The 14,976-nt window shown below is 35.9% G+C and overlaps 1 protein-coding gene across 1 annotated transcript in view; it reads right to left on the bottom strand.

Annotated features, from left to right (window-relative positions):
• RP1 (RP1 axonemal microtubule associated) overlaps positions 1–14,976 on the bottom strand; it is a 166,073-nt gene that overhangs the window by 44,055 nt on the left and 107,042 nt on the right. Inside the window, exons 36-42 of the mRNA XM_071449139.1 lie at positions 12,381–12,532; positions 9,597–9,675; positions 7,917–8,048; positions 7,251–7,432; positions 6,629–6,715; positions 2,910–3,042; positions 197–336 (exon numbers count right to left, since the gene is read on the bottom strand). Coding sequence (XP_071305240.1) covers positions 197–336; positions 2,910–3,042; positions 6,629–6,715; positions 7,251–7,432; positions 7,917–8,048; positions 9,597–9,675; positions 12,381–12,532 — 905 coding nt within the window. The remainder of the gene's footprint in view (positions 1–196; positions 337–2,909; positions 3,043–6,628; positions 6,716–7,250; positions 7,433–7,916; positions 8,049–9,596; positions 9,676–12,380; positions 12,533–14,976) is intronic.

Genomic DNA, 14,976 nt, shown 5'->3' with positions numbered 1-14,976 from the left:
GTACTCAAACTATTCCTAAACTGGAATCTCAATTCAGGTGAAATGCCTATACTTAGCAAGCAGCACATTCCTTTCACAGATTACCAGAGTGTAACATCCATGCTGGTATTTCATAATTGGAAAGAAGTATGGTATCAGAAAATAATAAAATTAAATACATTAAAAAAACATATAAGGAAAATGACTGAGTACTAACCTGCCCTCTTTCAAAATGTGAGTGCCTGAGTCTCCTTTTGCAGGAATCTCCCCACTCTCCAAATACAGTGATAAATACATCTGCATCAGTTCCTGATGCAGGAAGTGTTCCTGTATGTACATTGATGAAGTAACGGACTTCTGCCATGAAAAATCAGTGACACAAGACATTACCAAATGAGATTATTAGCAATTTAATTACCAAACATTATAAACCAATACATTTTAGGTACAAGATTAATTTCAAGACCAAGGAATTAAGTTATAGGAATTGACATCAATTTTCTGAGTTTCAAATGGATTGCTAGCTATCTCACAGCACACACTACAGCATTAGGAATGAAATGTCTTTTATGAATCAATTCAAGAATCCATGCTTGCATTACAAAAGGAGAAGATACCCAACTTCTGGATTCTGGAATCACCCGAAAGACTCAGACTGATTTTATAGTGCTTTGTAAAAAAACCAGGAGTTCTTGTAGGAATTATAGGTCTTAAATTGAGTTAGGATTTACCAACTCTAACATTTTACCAAGGAAAAACACAGACATAGATGATGAAAGACACTTTTTGTTCTGGATCAACTGAACTGTGTTTAAATCTCATATTTTGAGAATTATGGCCAACATTATTTAATATGTTCAGCAGAAATGGCTCAGCTATTTATACAAATACGCATTATTATTCTTCACAACAAAGGATGGCTTGCCATGACTTTTGTCTGATAAGTTATACAGTACATATTCCTTCAGGCAGCATGACAGAGGATTTTTAATGGGCTCTGTGAAGAATTAAATGTTATAACAGACTCTTAAGATATATTTCCATTTGCAGTCTAGCATCCAGTTAGATATTACATGCAAAAAGGTTTAAATATTTTAACTAAGACTTCTGTTCACAGTGTAATGAATGAGAATTCTTTTCTACATATTTCATAAAATGTAATCTGAACAAAGGAAGATGTTATCATATTTTAAGTACAATGATGAAATGAAATATGGCTTCGGGGGCAGAAATAGGGCTTGAAGAAAACCTAAAAAACCCTGCATTTTTCTCTTTGTGATTCATGCCATTACAACTTTGCACCTGCCTTTTTTTTAATCTGTCAATTAGTCCCTCATTAAGTGTAAATCAATCATTTTCTGAAAACTGACATGCAAATACACTAACTGGGCTCTGTGCATTTTTCAGACTTCCAAATTGGTACTTATTCTAGTGAAAACAATACATGTCAGTTGTTTTAAAACAGAAGAAAGTGCTTTAACTTGATACCTGTATACAGCACTTGCAGGATGGCCAGGTTATCAGATCCAGCCAGCATGGGTTTAGGAGGGGTTGGTCATATTTGACCAACTTGGTCTCTTTTTATGACCAGGTCACCCAGCTGGTGGATGCAGGAAAGGCTGTGGATGTTGTCTATTTGGACTTCAGCAAGACCTTTGACACTGTCTCCCACAGTATCCTTCTGGAAAAGCTGGCAGCCCATGGCTTGGACAGGAGCACTCTTGGCTGGGTTAGGAACTGACTGGATGGCCGGGCCCAGAGTGGTGGTGAACAGTGCTGCATCCAGCTGGGGCCTGTCACCAGGGGTGTCCCTCAGGGTCTGTGCTGGGGCCAGTTCTGTTCAGTATTTTTACTGACAACATGGATTAGGGGATCAAGTCTTTCATCAGTAAATTTGCAGATGACACTAAGCTGGAAGCATGTGCCAATCTGTTGGAGGATAGGAGGCCTCTCCAGAGAGACCTGGAATGGTTGGATGGATGGGCAGAGTCTAACAGGATGAAGTTTAACAAGTCCAAATGCTGAATCCTGCATTTTGGCCACAACAAACCCCTGCAGTGCTACAGGCTGGGCATGGTGTGGCTGGACAGTGCCCAGGCAGAAAGGGACCTGGGGGTACTGGTCAAGAGCTGACTGAACACGAGCCAGCAGTGTGCCCTGGTGGCCAAGAAGGCCAAGGGCATCCTGGCCTGCATCAGGAACAGTGTGGCCAGCAGGAGCAGGGAGGTCACTCTCCCCCTGTACTTGGCACCGGTGAGGCCACACCTTGAGTGCTGTGTCCAGTTCTGGGCCCTCAGTTTGGGAAGGACTTTGAGAGGCTTGAGCACGTCCAGAGGAGGGCAACAAAGCTGGTGAGGGGTTTGGGACACAAACCCTGTGAGGAACGACTGAGGGAGCTGGGGTTGTTTATCCTGGAGAAAAGGAGACTCAGAGGTGACCTTGTCACTGTCTACAACTCCCTGAAGGGTGGCTGTAGTCAGGTGGGGTTGGTCTCTTTCTCCAGGCAGCAACTGACAGAACCAGAGGACACAGTTTTAGGCTGGGTCAAGGGAAATATAGGTTGTATATTAGGAAAAAGTTTTTTAGAGAAGGAGTGATAAAATACTGGAATGGTCTGCCTGTGGAGGTGGTAGAGTCACCATCCCTGGATGCGTTTAAAAAAAGGTTGGATGTGGCATTTGGTGCCATGGTTTAGTTGAGGTGTTAGGGCATGGGTTGGACTCAATGATCTTGATGGTCTCTTCCAACCTAGTGATTCTGTCATCCCAAAGTTTATTGAACAAATAGTTAAAAGTAATTTTGAGTGGTTTTTTAATATATATAAAATACTTTGCAATCTTGTGCCTTGTGTTCATCCTATTAGGCAGTTTACAATTCTGTATTTGTGCATGCATTTGCTCATGTATTTATTTTTTATTTCAATAGCATACCCCTGAGAGGTGGCTGGTCTGGCCTGACTGCAGCAAGCTCTGTCACAGTCTCAGATCCATCTTCTCCAAACAGACATGAGGCTTCAGTGTGAAAGCTCAACTCTTGTTTAGTGTCCAGGTCTTTCAGCTGAAGCTGCAGGTAGAATCAGAGAAAGAAATTAATTTATTTGAAGTATTTAATTTCCTATTTCCATCCCAAAAGAAACTGACTTTTTTTCCTTTTTTCCCTCCTGCACACACTTTATAACAGCTATCTGATTCTGCATAACAGTTAGAGCAGCTTCTAAAAGCTGCTAATTCTGCAGCCTGCTATTTTTAGGTGTATTCTTCATTGCATATCAACACAAGCATAGGACCCATTTGTAAAGAACCAATGAGAGATTCAGCTTAAATTGACCTGTATGTGTTTGCAATTTCAGGGTGTCAAATGAATGAATACAGTTACATCATCTTAATAGTATATGCCCATTTTCCAAAAACATTTGCTTTGCTACTTTTTATTTTTTTAAATGAGTCTTGCTATATCTCAGGTAGGATTTTCCAAGTTGGCAGAAATTAGGTGTCCAGTGGCTTTCAGGGCTGCCTGTGGAAATAAGTTATTTGAAGAATGAATTTCAATAGAATGGGCAAGCTTAGGTGCAGCTTCATTCTACTTGGCTTTAAGTATTTATTGGAGAGTGAAGAAATTAGGTTCCAAGTGTGTGGACTTAGAACATCCAAACCAGCGGAGGAAGCACAGCCTTAGGAGCTCACATAGCTCCGCTGAGAGGGTCAGGATGGAAATCAGGTTACAGGACATCAACTCAGATCATGTACTCTATCCTAGGTCAGGTTATAAAATACAGAGTTAAAATCTGTCAAGTATATGCAGAAACATTTGTAGTAACTATTACATGCAATATTGAACTTCATAAATAACCAATGACTGCAAGTTTGCAGAAATGGTTTCTTCAGTCTTTAGGATCTCTTTGTGTCTCTTTGTAGAAATAGCATATCCAAGACATTTGAAACAAAAGGAAATAGAAAGAAACAAAAACTTAATTTCATCAGGACAGTAAGTAATTGGAATTCTTAGGCAGGGATTCCCAAAATTACTGTGGTCGCTTCTTTCCAGTACTGACAGCAGCTGCAACAGCAAAACTTTGTGTTCATCATACAGAATAAACATACAAGTGCTTGGAAATCCTGAGTACAGGCTTCCTCACACAGATTTCAACTGCAAGCTTTGAGATGTATAAATATTTATATAATTGAATGAGATAAACTAAATTATTGGGAATTTGACAGTTTCACTCTCAAATATTTTGTCAGACTGTGTTGCCCTTGAGTTCTTAGAAATGCAATGACTTAATATTTTCCATTACTGCTTATTCATTCTGTCTAGTGATTTACAAGATCAGTCACAGGGCTTCCAGATGAAAGTAAACAATATCCCCAAACCATTTCCAGACTTAAACCATTAATTACTTGAATAAAAAGTATATTTATTTAGGTAGTGTTAAATTCCACTAAAATTGCAGCCCATTGTTTACAAAAAATAGGTATTTTTTGCACTTGCAATAACAAAATTTTTTATATTAAATGTATAACTTCTTCTTATACAAAAATATTTCCCACTAACTTCCATCAATATGTGCAACCCCAATTATCAATACATATCACAAACTCCTATCTGTCTTAAAACTGCACTAAGGTTTACCTGCATATGCAGGCAGACAGCCTGCAGAAACTGGACTCATAAAAATGAGGTGTGTATATTTATGCAGACTTTGGCCTTAAAATAAAATATACCTGACAAATTCTCACTAGTTCTAAGATTACATTTAAGTGTGAACTTAATCTTCAAATCATATAGTGTTTCTATATTCTAAACAATCATAAAAAAATGGGTTTGAATTCTATTTTAAGAAAGACCAGAAACTATTTTGAGCAAGAAATGGCTACTCATTCTGTAGTACATAAATCTTCAGAAGTTACAGAAAATACATAAATTTTAGCTAAGGTTATATAATTCACTACAGAATTTTGCAGAAAACTGTAGGAGATAACAGGAAAAATCCTGGTATTTGGAAGAACCCTGTAAACATCAAAGTAGAGAAGACAGAGTAACAAAAAGAATGTAGGGATTGTATCCCCTTTTTGCAGTTTCATCTGTGTTTCTGAGAAATTTCTGGAACTTTGACTATTACTTCTTTCACTTAAAAAGAAACCAAATAAGGTAATTTTATTTAGTTGGGGCTGGGTTTGACCATTGGCTTATAGTAAGCTTAGTAAGCTATAGTAAGCATCCTGACATCTACCTGTAATTTTTCTTTTTCTATACAACATCTGTATTTTTTTCTGCTCTGTAAGAATCCTACTAGAGTGAGACCAACTTATTACATTTTATATTATGCTTCCCTGAATAACTAATTTATAAATAGACTAATAAATTAGTATTAGATATTATAAGCATATTAATAGCAAAAGCAATAGATATTATTGTGGCTTGTGCTGTGGGTTGCACATGCATACAAGAAACTACTTAGGTCTATAGCAGTTTACTGACTTCTTGTAGATTGTAACAATTTATAGCTACTAATAGACCAATTATTAAATGAATTGTGAAGTATTTGAAAATACAGACAAAAATCACTTAGCTAGTTGCATAGGGCTGTTTTGGAAAAGAAAGCAGAAAGCAAACTATTACATTTATGAATTTTCTCCGTGTTTTAAACCACCAATCTGGAGGCTGAAGTCTTATATTACATAATGGATACGTAGTTTCAAAATATTTTTTGAATGCTTTATCAAATGGCCTGGAGATGCATATTTAAAATGAGAAATTAGCTTTGCTTACCTATTCTTTCCATTTTTATAGCCTAAACAGAGAGTACAATATTAACTGACACAGAACACATTTGGGGAGAAAATGTAAGATAAACTCCTCTATCCCCAGAGGAGCTCATAAATTCAGACTCAACATTCCTTTGAGTGTCACAAGCCCATACACATTTAAGTCTAGAATGCAGCTGTCTTTAGCATTTCCCATCAGAACAGTTTCTGGAATCTTTATGCATTTAAGGAATCACCTTTATCTTTCAAATCCATAGCAGGGTTAAGGGACTCTGAGGCACAGTTCAGGAAATCATTCTTCATTCTTCAAATCATTACTTCAGATTAATTCAGAGTTAATCCACAATGGGGTTTTTTGCCCTTGCCTATAGGCAGAGCTCATTGACACAATTTTTCCTTGAATTAACCTTCAAGTTTAAGTATTAAAGATACTTTTAAATTCTAATTCTATTTTAAGGTTGACAGCATTAAGTCCTTTCTCCATTCCTTTTTATGAGAATTCTTAAAGATGTATTAAACTACGATCAGAGGTTTGAGGACCACTGATGGCCATACTGAAAAGAACAGATACTGAATATTATCTTAATTGGCTTCCACAGGTAGGTTGGTCTGTGTGGAGACCATCAGTATTTCCATGCAGGAATTAACATTTCCTAATATCAGCAGGATGAACTGTGCATAATGGGTCTGCACACCAGTGAAGAGCTATAGCAATATGCACTTCAGCAGGTGCAAACAAGGTTGAGCTACCCACAAAAAGGTCTGCAAGCTGTAGGCAGTCATTTGTAGATACCAGGTAACTGAGACCATCTGCATCTCAACAAAAGTTATTTACTGTTCTGTTGAAAATTTTTGCAAGTTTACATATATTATATTTGGAATACCTTGTGGAGTTTAATTCCTCTTCTCAAGGATGGACCACATAACACAAAGGAGACTTTTGTTATTTCTCCAATGTCACCAATGGTAAACTGTTAAAAAATAGTTAAAAAATATATGTCATATGCAACAGTTTGCTTGGCATACTTTAAACCCAAAACAATATAATACAACAATAAATACAACAGGTAATAATATTGGTTAATGAGGTTAGTGTTAGGATGAGGAAGTCCTATTAAGAGTGCAATTCAGACTCACATTTGTATCATAAATTATGTCTATTTTTTACTGAGGGATATGGTTGCAGAGCATAGGCCAACACAACAAAAAGAAGGAAATGTACAACTGAATTCTGTATTTTCAAGGCCAGTTCTTTTCCCCTGACTTAATTCAAAGTTAATGAGGTTTTTCACATAATATTTGGCATTTCCTCAAGAGAGTTTTCTTAAGTGGTATGTTTTGGCCCACAAGTGAGAAGTTCTCCAAGGTGTGTTTATTTAAGACACAGAGGTGTAAACATTAACACTGACAAACAACCAGTACACATAAAGTCATATATATTGGCTACAATTCTTATTTTACTGAAACTATTTAGTAAGACTTGTATGAAGTAGAAAAGAAACCAACCAAAAAGGGAGTATCACTCAGATTTTGAACTTTCTGTGCAGGGGATTTCCCTTTTCTTCCAAATGCAACAACTTGAATGTTAGGAACATCTTCTGGTACTTGTGTGCAGTGCACCCATGTTTGCCATCGTCCTCTACTTTTTGCATCTAAATTTTCCATGGGAAGGGATGTCACAGATGTCTCTGCAGTAAAAGCAAACCCATATTTAGAACAATATCTGTCATAAGGTAGTATAAACCAAAAGATTGTATTGCCTGGCAGTGCCGGATGTAGCGCAGGAAATTCAGCAACAAAGCCACAAACCCCTCATTACTCATGTTAGTCCCATGGGGGGGTAGAAAACCAGGCCAGTGGCCTCATGGATCCATGTCACACACAGAGACCATGCCTCTTCTCTTTGTATTGTTCCAAGGAGAGGAAATGTCCTGCCAGAGGAGAATCTTTCAATACTGCCATTTCAAATTTCTCCATCTCAGGCATAATTTCACAAAAGGCATGATTGTTCACAAAAGGCATGATTCACCTTGGTCCAGGCCCAGCCCCTCACCATTGGGGTACCCAATGCCAAGTTCTTCCTACTGTGTGATGTAACCTTATACCAGTTGTGAACTGCTTTGCCATGCAGGAGTGATTCATGGAAATGAAGGACACTTCTGCTTGTATTACCTTTGAGCGGAATTGCAACTTCTACATAATCTTCCTTGGAGCGTTTATTGATCCATCCATCGTGGAAAAAAACATGTGTAGAAAAAGGGTAGAAGACTTCTTTTATAAGAATTTTTTCCAAAAACCACCCATCTGATTGAAAATAAACAGGACATTATTAATTTATACCTTTTAAGCAACAAAACATCCTGTATATGCAGTCATAAGTTTCTACCTTCATCAAATCAATAAAAGGTTTTCTTTTGACAGACTTATTAAGGAAATAAAACTTCCAAAAATATATTGGCTATGTGTATGTGTTTCTATCTGTTCCACTACACTCCAAAATAGTAAATGTTTTTACAGATCTTGTTAAATTAAATGTAAATTAAATTGAGATAGATTTGCTGTAATGATCTATTACATCTCAAAGTATGGAAAGGCTTCTGCATGAAGTCTTTAGACGCAAGAAACCCCAATAGGAAATAATATTATCAATGTCCTAACGGAAAAAGGTTCAGGAGTTCTATGACATTAGCTATCGGAAAATCCACTCAACCCACAGCTTTCTTTCTGGAGAGATACCATTCTATATAACAAGGAAGAAATTTCAGCTAATTTTATCTTGTTTTGAGACCATGATTATTTGGAAACAAGGCATTTGTAGAATTAGATCTCTGAGCCTTGGTAAACTTGGTTACACTCCCAGTCTTGTTGAAATGAATGAAAGTTTGAGTGTTCATTTTAATGTTACCATCTAGCAAATAGTCTCCCATCCTGTTTTTCTGAGTCCAAGTTTAACCTACAGAGTCATTTTGTGATATTGGGTTTTTTTAAAAAAGAAGAAAGAACAAGAGACTCAGGTTATCATACTCTGTAACAATCATTTCCATTATCAACATTATCCTGCAGGAGTAAAATACCTGGAGAATCTCTATTCTGTTGTCTTTAAAAAACAATGGGCCAAAATTGTAGCCAAAGGATTGAATAAAATACCAGTTCATGATACTCCTTGCTGTTGGTATTTATTTTCAAGAAATAAGCAAATTTTTTAGCTACAATAGCTGCTTTGGAGTCAGCAGTAGGATGAGGAAAAATGCTGCAGCAATAAAGCCTTTTTATCTGCCAGTCAACCTCACATATGCAGGATCCCTTAAAAAATATTTTGCATGGATTAGAAGGAAAGAACCTGTGAGGCCAGAACAGCCTTTCTTCTGTGTTCAACTTCTCAATCTAATGAACCAATTCTATGTTCTCATCTTTACACAGAAGTATATAGTCCTGAAATAAACTCCTTTTTTTGACTTATCCATCATCTAAAAATGTACAGGAAGAAGAAATTTACAAAAGTTTCAAAAGCATGATGGCATACCACTTCATGAAAAACAAAAGCTTTGTTCACTGTGCTTATAAAAAGATAGAAACTTCAATGGAGAACAATTTCATATATAATTTTACATTGTCACAACATTTCCTTGGAATCCCTTGCAGATTTTAGTAAAACCAAGCTGTATCTGGATACTTGACATGTATAATCCAAAAGAAGTAATGAATAGCAGAAAATGGAAATCAATTTCATATTTTCTAATTTTTTTAAAAACACTTTGGTGTTAAATTTCAGACATTTCTGAAGCACTAGGGTCACCTGAACCTAATAATCTACATCATTATTATCTTATATTAGCCGAAAAAATTACCAACCTTTTCTTAGACTTTTAAATCCAACACAAACTTGATTCAACTTGCCAAGGTATACAGATTTGATTTTGAAAATATCCACCTGCAATATGAAAATAATCAAAATGATATTTTAGTTAAACTTAATAGGGGTCTGGTTTTGAGTATTTATCAGTTTAGCCTGGCGTGTCTGATCATTGTTTTGCAAATTGATAGAAGCAAATTTATCTCATTTATGCCATTTGTGTTTGACTTCATAATTAAATATTATGTATTATAGCTCATCTTTTCTTATCCAGTTGATATTATGAATTATGAATTTCAGAATGCCTCTGTATTTAGTAGGAAGTATTTATGGAAAAATCAGATACAAGCACTAGCAATAAAGTTCTCATTTCTCATACCTTCATGGACTGAAATAAACAAATCCTAGCATGTTGAAAGTTTTTTTGGTCCAGAACCAAACTTGCAATGAAACTGATAAATACTAGATGTCTAATAATTATGAAAATCTGGAGCAATTTCATTTTCACTAAAATTCACAGTTAATTTAGTGGGAATTGGGCATGTAAATGGGAAGTAAGTGAATGGTATCTGTGAAGATTTCAACCACTCTGCTTTTGGGATAAGGATGTCTCCTTGAAATCATCTCTATAATAGGCCAAATTTTCTACATACAACAGACTTGAATGATCAATAGACTTCATGGAGTCTTTCCTTTTTTCCATACCTTAAATCTTTATAGTTTATTCACCTTCCTGCCTATATATGCTCATCTTCCTCTTTGAACAGTCACCTTCATAATCTCTGGGAAAGCTCACATAAGTATGTGCACTGACACATTGCTTAAAATGCATATTCACTGGCTTTTTTTAACTGGGCCTGAAGAAATGAGGTTTGGAAACATACTACTTATGAATGGATGAATCTAATCTTTTGAGAAACCAGCTGCAAAACTAAATCTCTACAGCTAAGACTTTTATTTCATGTGACTTCATGAGTTATTCTGTTGAACACATAAGCAGTTGTCTTAGAAAGTTGGGTTGAAAATGCAAGTTTGAATATAACAGTTGGGGACTAGTTTGTGGGTTTGAAAAAAAATAATAAAACCCTTGCATTGTTCCCATAGTCTCACAGTCCCAGAATTTCAATGTCTGTGAGAATAATATTGGTAAAAAGAATCATCTAAAAAAAAAGAGCAATGACTAAGACCAGAGCATTTGTAATTTGAGAATAAACTGGAGTAAAGAGAACTGAACAGAGTGGATACCCAAAGAGTTGCTACTCAAAATCTTTACTATAAGAAGATGATTAGGGTCTTATAGCCCAGGATATAGAAAAGCCCTTTAGAATTTCAGAGGAAGGATTTAGCAAATCTGAACAAGCCTGTTCAAAAACTGACACAGAATCTGGATTATACAGAAAAAATCTTCGTGAATTTGCAGATGAGTAGTACTTCCACAGGAATGAGTATTCACAGAAGTCAAGTGCTATTGTTCAGGTTTTTCCTCTACAAGCTTTATTCTTGGCAAAAATGTAACACATTCTTATAAAATAAACTGTTTTTTAAAAGGCTGGGACAGTTTGGGTTTTTGAAAGAAAAAAGAATCTGTCCCTCTTCTGTGTCTGTACTGATACCTTATCCATTGTAGCAGGCAGTCTTGCTGTTCAGATTTCTCTGACACTATCCTTAAGACATACTACACAGGACTATTATCTATCAAAAGACTAATCTATTCAACTTCCTACAATACTCCTTCAAATCAGATGAGCTCTACTACCCTGTCATTATTTTCAGATTTAACTTGTGAACTCTGAGCTACCAGTCTGATCAGTTCTTGATGAGCATGACATTGGGCATGCATATTCTCTTCCAAAATGGAGAAAGAAAATACAGTGGACATAATGACTAAAATCTGAGTTTTCATACAAAAACCTTGTATCTTCTAAAGTCTTTAAAAATAGTAAAAAAAGCAGATAAAATAAACACAGGTATGTGCAAAGAATAAATTAAACATATATCAAGTACATTTCTCTAGCTTTCTGCACCAGAGAAGAAACTATACTAGGCTGGCTGGCAAGAGCGAAATACTCTCTTCTCACTCTCCCTAAAAGATTTCCAGGTACTTCATTTAATGATTTCCTTAAAACAAACAAAAAAAACTCCTAGATGAAATTCTAAACATTAGGATCTAATAAAGTATCAGCTAGACATGTTCTTCTGATTTGAAAGAGATATTTCCTTTTGATCTGAAGTCTGTTTTAGTTACTTTGTTCTTTTGCCAACTACTCAAGGAATTACTCTTCTAGGAAAAGCTATTTAATCTCAAAAAGCAACAATATGTTTACCAAAAAGCAAGAAGTGCGTGGAAAAATTTGAAACATGAAAAAAATAAGAGTCTTCTTGGAACACTGACGGTGTTCAGGAAAGATAACAAGAAAAGTTCATAGACTACTTTAGATGGAGGGGCTACAAATATGAGTTATCCTACAGAAATGTTATCACTTCTAACAGGCATATTTTAATAAAGCGGTGATGCCTCCCTAGTCTTAAAAGTCTGGAATATTAAAACAGAACTCTTAGATGTTGTTTAGTCCAATTCAGAATTAATTTATCACCTTAGGTGTTTTACTGTAGCACGACAGTGATGAAGCTTAAAAACAATATGTTAGCTATGGAGACAATCGTTATATGCAATATAAAACATTAATATTTTTGATATTCTATCCATGAAACGTTTTCTGAAAATATAAGTTCTAACAAAAAGACACTCTCAGATTTAATTACATTTTTCCTCATTATTTTACCTGCCCTCTAGCAAAAGTGATGAGGCTGTTTTTTGAGTTAAGCCATCTCTTCCCTGAGTCACTTTTTTCTCCTTGTATACGAAGATAAACCTCTCCAGTGGCATCTGCCTTCTTCAAGTCTCCCGTGTGCAAATGGATTTCATACTCCACAACTTCAGAAAAAATAGACAAAATAAATCCAAAAAATCAGCAGGAGAAAACACTTTTCATCTTGCCTGACACCCACATTAAGTACCAATTCTTGTACCACCAAACAAGGTCTCTTCACTTCTGGTGACATAGACATAACCAAAACACATTCCTGCTGCATAACAGGATGGCAATCTAGAGAATATAGATTTGCTCTGCTCTAACACCACCCCCAGAAAGTAAGTGCTACTGGTTGCTGTTTAGGGCACAGGATCTCTTGTGTAATATCCCCTTCCATACAAGGTAGGAAAACATACAAGGCTTTTTCTTAAGGAAAAAGCCATATATACATCCTTCTTCAGGAAGTCTAATTTTTTCTTTCTATTATTTTCTAATATTTCTTTGATTTTCCCTCCCTCTATTTTTATTTATCACCAGTTAGACCATAATACTATCACAATGTTCTTAAGTTAAAATATGTTAATACAAAATAAAAATAATGAATTAAAAATTCTTTCAACATCAGCTTTAACATATAAATAGAAAAGCCTACTGACATTTTGTATCATTCTCCAAAGAACCTGCCATTAATGACATAATGGCCCACAAATCTGGTCAGATAACTGAATTTTGACTTTTGACTAAGGGAAAGCATTCCTTAGTTTCTCAGCTGTGGTCATAATACAGAGATTAGAAAAGACATGTATGTCCCCTATATGAAGCTTCTGCTTCCTTGCCTCTTCTTGTCACAATACATAGGGAAGTGATGCAGATGAGACCAGACTGAATTCATGACAAAGAAACTTCATGGAAATCTCCTATGTTCACTTTTTAAATGACCTATTTCAGTCCCTGAGTTTCCTATGGAAACAAGGAACAAGGAAACACTTAAACAGAAGCAGGTCATAGTCTCAATATTCACTGTTATTTACATCATTTTAACAACAAGGACCCCAGGACAAAATAAGAAAGGTTTTTGGGGGATAGAGTTTATTTTCCTCCTGGTGTTGTGTGCTCTAATTCAGATTATAATAGTAAGTATCATTTGCATAGTGTGTTCATCTGGGCTCATTTGTGTTATGAGCTGGTACTGTCAATTTAGGAATCTAACTTTGGTGGCTATATTAGGACTGAGATTCTTATGTAGCCAGCAGGGGAAGGCAGGTGCTATAGAAAACACCTCTGATGGGTTCCCACACATTCTAGAGATAAACACTAGAACTCAGAGTCTAAATTTAGATGGTCTAAATGTTCCTCTGCTTCCCACCACAGGCATCACTTCTTCAGCCTAAGAATAAAAGCTCGGCTCTTGTAGCAACACATGTTTGTAAAACATGACTGTCTAATATTTTCATAAGGACAACATTTTTCTCCACCGTAAAATGCAGAGTCACATTGGGGATGCAGGTGATGAACAATGCACATGTACCAAGAATGTATCTGAAAGTATTTGCTTTATCTCTTGAACTTTTTTTATCACAAACGCTAAGACTTTTTTTTAAGAACTCAGCAGCCTTAAAATTCAGCATTTTACAAGTCCTGAGCTATGTTTGACTACCAAAAATTATCAGCCCTTTCTCCCACAGCCTTCATCACTGTAGCAGTAAAACACAGACAGCATCTAGACTATGTGACATTTACATGCTGGAGAAAGACTTCCAGGCACACTCTGCCTCCTGTCCCTCCCTGGAACTTGGCTGGCTCTACTAGCTGCTTTCCCAGACAACTCTGGTGTGCAAAGGAGGGAAGTGGTGTTTTAGACAGACATGAAATCAAGGAGAAACAAAGGACCTTCAACTTCACAGCTGACGGTACAAGCTAGAGAGCATGGAAATGCTCTATTATTCAAGCCTGAAACATGTATTTCAGTCTAATGTACATCATAGGATAGATGAATATCTGAGTATACATCCTGGAAACATCTGATAATCTCAGTATATTTTTCTTCTTCAATCAATTTTTTTCCAAGGTAGAAATGGTCTATTTAAACAAACTGTACATTCTTTAAAAATATTATAATTATGAGAAAGTTCTAGTAGGTTTAAGAATGATTCAATGAACCCAGAAGCTAAAGCTGTCATTTAGTTTTACGCGTAGGTGATAGGAAAACAAGGAGGGAAAAAAAAGTGTTCTGAGGATATTTATTTTAAGCTTTTCTTACAGCTCTTTTCACAAGTTGGTGCTATTCATGTTGAGTGTTATAATCAAAAGGTCTGAATTCAAATATTGTGACATCTTATATAGCTATTCCTTTCTATTTCTAAAATATAAAGGTCCCATAACAGGATAAATGGTTTTAAAGAGTGGGTTGGTATAGACTGTAACATTAATATTTTAAAGGAGTCATTAAATAACAAGGGCTGCATAAGTCTGCTAATGAAAGTGTGCTCATTTCAATAAACTTTTGAGATGTATTTATTTATCTTTGCCTTTTACTTCATGAGGTTGATGTCTGAGAAATTCTGTT

The sequence above is a fragment of the Agelaius tricolor genome, unplaced genomic scaffold (assembly GCF_023055355.1).
Source record: "Agelaius tricolor isolate 1412-34295 unplaced genomic scaffold, bAgeTri1.0.p SCAF_2, whole genome shotgun sequence".
Lineage (NCBI taxonomy): Eukaryota > Metazoa > Chordata > Aves > Passeriformes > Icteridae > Agelaius > Agelaius tricolor.
Note: the sequence above shows the minus strand (reverse complement) of the source record. Positions and strands in the feature narration are given on the sequence as shown.